Source organism: Protomyctophum bolini (assembly GCF_963924005.1).
Source record: "Protomyctophum bolini genome assembly, chromosome: 21".
Taxonomy (NCBI): Eukaryota; Metazoa; Chordata; class Actinopteri; order Myctophiformes; family Myctophidae; genus Protomyctophum; species Protomyctophum bolini.
The window spans coordinates 15,477,654-15,483,668 of record NC_137882.1 but is presented as its reverse complement, the minus strand read 5'-3'; the positions used below and the strand labels follow the sequence as shown (position 1 = coordinate 15,483,668).

The 6,015-nt window shown below is 41.2% G+C and overlaps 1 protein-coding gene across 1 annotated transcript; it reads right to left on the bottom strand.

Annotated features, from left to right (window-relative positions):
* Nucleotides 1-2,203: 2,203 nt before the first annotated feature.
* On the bottom strand, nt 2,204-5,813 carry otulina (OTU deubiquitinase with linear linkage specificity a). The gene is made up of 3 exons (XM_080793365.1): nt 5,611-5,813; nt 4,927-5,048; nt 2,204-4,386 (listed from the first exon to the last, which is right to left on the bottom strand). The coding sequence occupies exons 1-3, from the start codon at nt 5,722-5,724 to the stop codon at nt 3,948-3,950; spliced, it is 675 nt and encodes a 224-aa protein (XP_080649491.1). The 5' UTR covers nt 5,725-5,813; the 3' UTR covers nt 2,204-3,947.
* Between the last annotated feature and the right edge of the window lie 202 nt (nt 5,814-6,015).

Sequence of the window (6,015 nt, the reverse complement as noted above, 5' to 3'; positions counted from 1 at the left end):
AATATGGTTTTGCGAGATTATTTGTTTTATTTGTTATTAGTTCGATTTTTAAGTTTCATATATATTTTTCCAGTAGCCTATTGTAACTGCAGTTTGTCCTGATATTTTGTCATATGTAATGTTTATATTTTGTCAATATTAAAATAAACACTCACATTCATGCAAAATGTCCCAGGACTCTAGGAGACCAAAGATCTTTTTTTGTTTGTTTGTTTGTTACTGAATGATCACTAAAAATATATCACTTATATCGAGTCCTGGCCAATGCCCTAGATAAGATTTTAGCAGCTACAGTACTCACACAGTCAGGAGTGCCATCAGATACACTGACACTGTTAGTTATAGCATATATTTGAATGGGTTTGCCATATGGTTTAATTGTAAACTTGTAATTGTAAACAGTGAATTATTGTAGTTAGGCTTCTTGTGCATTTTAGTTTCCTCTCATAGTTTGGGGGAAAGCTAGTAGGCCTAGTAGTGTCTTTCTTTTCAAAATATTTTTATTGCAATTTCAATAATATAAATCTCAGAGATCATAGCAGACATAATTGTTGCGCAAAACATGCCCCTTCAAGACAAAAGAAAAAACATTTACTCCTCTTCAAGTTCCAATTTAGTAACGCCAATTCCCAATTCCCCAGCCTCTCTACGAGTATCTCTGCTAACCCCCACAATCTGGAGTGTGAAGTAGTAGTGTCAATAGGATTATCATAAGCCTGTGCAGTAGTGCAATGTGATATGAACATGGGCTTCTATTTGGAAATATGCAGTACATCGTGTCATAGTTCTTGTCTCACCTATACACAAATATTGACCTGATGGTAGGGTTACCAGATCCAAACAGTTCACTTGAGTGGAACAAGTGGGACAGGGCGATGGGACAGGTTTATCAACTTATTACTTAGCTATTAAATACCTTGATGTCATATTCGACCATAGGCCTAATATTGCATATCATTTTTTTGAAAACCCCTCTGGCGTCTCAAGCATGGCCGACTTGGCTCATGTTATTTTAACAGGCTTAAAACAGGGGGGCAGTCAGACGGATATTTTGTGAAGCCACTAAGGAAATGAAAGTTCATATAATGGCCTGTTGTGGCGCTCTCATTGGGCTCAAAAAAACCCATAGCCCCATAGAAGTCCATGTATTTTGGCCCAACTTCACCTAGACTGTATTACCTTAATAAACATGGTCATGAATACTTTTTGCTTCCAGTCACTAGTTTAAAGTCTCATTTCTAATGTCATAATATTCTTTTTGGAAAATTATGGTCCCATTTATTAGAAAAATGACCATAAAGTCGCGCATGTTCTGAGGGGCGTGGCTACCGTTACAGTCTATGAACGGGATCCCCCACCCACTCGAGTCAAAATAAAAACCAACGAAGAAGAAGGGGGAAGTCCCGCCTCGTTGTCTGGGCCAGCCAATGGCCAGCTGGGCCAAAACGGATCTAGAAAGATGGCGACTTCCATTGCAAGGACTGACAGGCTTCATTTTACGTTCACGTTAGACCCGCGGAACGCTTTGTCCATATTTTTTAGTCTATGGCTTAAAAACACATCTTGGAGCAGGAAAAGAGACAATGGTAGAACTTTACAACAGAAAGCCAACTAATAGGGCATTTGAACACTGATGCCTGGCAAGTCACAATGTGGGACATCAATTTGTGGGACGCTTGTAAAGTCTTGGAAATGAGGGTCTGTCCCACGTAAAGGTGGTCATCTGGTCACCCTACCTGATGGTCAAGATTTAATTTTTCCCCTGAGCAAGCAGGCAGGCTCTATCAACTCAATGGTCAGAGCTTGCACAGGAAACCAGGTTAAAATCCGGTGTGCACTCACTGCAGCTTTTTAATCTTGCATCACCAGGATTCCCTCAGTACTTGTGGAAAGCCTGTTTAACCAGTGAAATTTGAACCAGTCTCATCTAGTATTTTCACACACATACAGGTCCATCTCAAGTTATTAGAATATTTTGTAAAAGTTCATTTTCTTCCATAATATAATTCAAAAAGTGAAACTTTCATATATTCTCAATTCATTATGCATACAGTGAAATATTTAAAACCATTTTGTTTTAATCTTGATTATGGCATACAGCTCATGAAAATCAATGAATTAGAATATTTTACAAGACCACTAAAAAAATGTTTTTTTTTAAACGAGTGACCATCTGAAAAGTATATTAATGTATGCAGTTAATACTTGGTCTGGGCTACTTTTGAACAAATCATTTCATCAATGGGGCATGGCATGGAGCCGGTGATCAGCCAGTGGCACTGTTGAGGTGTTATGGAAGCCAAGGTTTGCTTTGATAACAGCCGTAAATGTATTTGTATTGTTCAGACTTATGTCTCACACCTTCCTCTTGACAATACAACCTAGATTGTCTGTGGGGTTCAGGTCAGGCCAGTTGGCTGGTCAGTTAAGCACAGTAATACCATGGTCAGTACACCAGTTACTAGTAGTTTTGGCTCTGTGGGCAGGTGCCAAATCGAGCTGGAAAGGAAAATTAGCATCTCCATGAAGCTTGTCAACATAAGCACTATGTACTCTAAAAAGATGGCTGTGTTGAAACCAGTGTGTATCCTTAAACTACTGTCCAAAAACAAGACAAATTTTTGATTGTCCTTTTGCAGAGATCAAAATGAACACATTCCATTAAATGGAATATAATTATTTCATCCCTAGGCTGCCAAGCTGGAAAACTCAAATTCTGGTTTCATTTTAAGTTTGGTATTACCGCTCTCATTTTGATCTCTGAAAAAGGAGAACAAATCTGGGTTTGAAACCCCAAAACATACATTCTAAAGTCCAATTAGGCAGCAAGATTATACTCTTTCATTATTTGTCCCTTTAACCGGGCACAAATATAATGAATTATAGATAACCCATCAAAACCAGGAAAGCGTCCGTGTCATTTTAGATTTTAGCGTTGACTATTCAAAATTAACATCTCCTATTTTAACATTTTAGAAACATCTTGAAAGGTTCCTGGCACGAAAAAGTTAGAGAACTACTGATTTAGAGAAGGCATTTGTAGAATTGCCTCAGCTCCTTGCCAGGTAATGCTCCTTGTAAGCCATGAGGACCAGAGTTGCAATATGCCACCCTCTCGCTTGTCTTGTAATATGGTAAATGAAATGGTGCATTTATATCCAAGGCGCTTTAAAGGCCTTGCAAACATGAAGCGAGGAACGCAGGCGTTGTTGCCTGGATCAACACAGGTTTCCTCCAGGTCTGTTGAAGCGGGCGCAACAACGCAAGCGTAAAAAAAAAGCGAAACAGAATCCAGGTCTGGTGAGTCGCGGGCACGCGTGCAACAAATTCACGGGAACGCGCTTGCATTGTCACACCGCGACTTCTCCGAGCAAAAACGCAGGTCTCATTGAAAATGAACTATAGGCACGTTTTATAACTCCCCGTTTGCAAGGCCCTTTACAATGATTGTGAATTACAATCACCCAGTCACACACCAATGGTGGAGGAAACTATGCAAGGCACCAACCTGCTCATCGGGAGCAATTAGGGGTTCAGCGTCTTGCTCTAGGACACTCCTGATCAGTGTCTTGCTCACGGATAATCCCGACAGTAACTGGGCATTGAAGCGGCCACTCTACCCCTGAGCCACTGCCGTATGTCTCTCCTGTCTTTTCCCATGGCTTCAGCTAGTCTCCTAGCTTTGAAAACGCATAAAAATGCTGAAATGCCCACAGGGGAAAACTGAAGTTCCCCCATGGGATAGGATATATATATAATAAAATAAATCTATTTTATATACATTTAATGGAAGAATACACAATGGCACCATCAGCAGAAATATGAAATTGTGTGTGTGTTTCACACAAATAATAACAATTTGAAATTGTTCATTAATTCATTTTTTTTCCCCACGTTTCGGCAAATGTTCACACTGTCCCTGCGGGGGTCGGGATCACAATTCTTGCTCAGTTCTCAGTGACATTCCCTAAGCACTTCAAGGCTTGTAGGTGCTGAATCAAGTCTTGAGGCAGTCCCAGTTCCACAACTAAATCCATACAGCGCTGAAGGAGTTGCTCCCACATTATTTCCCCTGAGCGGGAACAGTCTGAATACGCCTTCTGTGGCTTTTCTGGAAACTCCAGGTCCATGTTATCATTGTCCCCCTTGCAGCAGTCGGCCGACCCGCACCCGCCCTCTGCCTTGCAACTCGCACTTCCTCCTGCGACCTCTAGAGTCTGCATGTTCTCCGCGACGTCGCTCACGCTGGGTGGCGGGCTCTGGTAAGTCTTTCTCATTTCCTCTGCGATGAAAGCCTCGTGTTGCTCGACCAGCTGAAGCAGTTCGGTCACGGCGGCCGGGGCGGGCTCTTCTGGATGCTGGAACTGGTGCCAGCACTGTATAGCGCTGCAATAATGTCACATACACACAAAGGGCACAGCGGTTTCAGTTACAATGGGAGAGAGAGAGAAGCAACTGGGGCAGTGTTGCCATGCATGTTTATTTTAAGCAACTCTGGGCATGTTTTTTTGTACAGTCGCTTGTAAATATTGGTAGTTTTGGGAAAGTAAACCAGTGTTTCTAAAACATGACAAGAGACCACCCATCTAAAAAAGAATTGTCAGGGAGCCACCGCGTTTTCAGCTGCTATTTTCAAATACAACGCAAATAGGTTTAAAGTGCTCATTTGGCCTACTGGCCTAGTACAGTTGCTTCTTTTGGGATTGTTTTCATAGCTTGTTTCTCTTGCCAAATCTGGCAACACTGAACAGAACACAGGGAGAGAGCCAGCACAAAGAAGGCTCATGACCATTCAGTACAAAGGAGGGCAACAACACCAGTCTGAAAGCTAAAATAGCATGAATTATTGCATGTTTGTTATTCAACTACAGCAGCAAAATGTAGATGACAAAGCACATCAGAAAACACACAGATGATCCAAGTTACCTTAAAATGCCTTTGAGACGCCCTGCAGCCACGGTTTTTCTCGCTCCCTCTCTGTAACCGATGTCGAAGCCTTCTTGAAGTGATGACTCTTTTGCACAATCAATGCCGTCTACATACCCATCCTAGAGACAAAACACAAAGTGTCACTTTTGCCTGAAGCAAGCTGCAAACTGGAAAAAATTATTGTTTTCCCCAGTAAGATTCATATTCTGATCTCTTTGTTTAACAGTGTGTTTTCTTCAAGTCCAGTAACATTAATCTCTACATTTTGAGGAGGGTGTAATGTCCAGTCTGTCCACTTCTCTAGTAATCACTGGAATGACAAGAGTGTGGGCACCTCGACCTCAATGTAAAATTTGATATTTTGTCCAAAATGTTTAAAATAAATGAAGAAGAAGTACACTATGACGGTGAACATGCACAGTACATCATTATCATACTACTAACCCTTCAATTTCTTGTTTCTAATGCTTTTTTATGGTGTCGTCCACATTTAACAGTTTTTGTATTGAGCTGTGCTTGATCGTACCTATTCTGCATACTGTTAAATACTTCAATCAATCAAACTCTTCCTCATATGGAACCCACCACAACACAACCCACAACACTCCCTCCGCTATGGTTCCAAATGGGCCTATTTGTAATGTAACATTCACCACAGGTTATCAGTGTTATTTAATTTACCTTTACGCGCTTCCTCATGTTAGACCTCCATTCTTTGCCTGCTAAACCCAAATCATTGGCATCTTCGTCGAACACGTCTTCTCCGTTAAACGAAAGAGACTTGACCCAGGACATCGTGGAGCTTAAAAGATGAACTTGACTCGATTCTGCTTATTTGAAAACGCGTTTTAAAGTTTAGACTGTTTTAACTGAGCTCGTTGCAATGTCTCGTGTGGGCCTCTAAAGCAGGTGACGTCATCATCAAGCGCAAGCTTTTCTTTTGTGGTTAAAAAAAAGCCATGGGGGGGGGGATTGCCATCATAGACTAAATACTGCCACCTACCGATATAACACTTTAGATATTAAATACACATTTTGACCTGCAGGGAGTGCTATATCCTTATAGAAAACTCACATTGCTGTGCA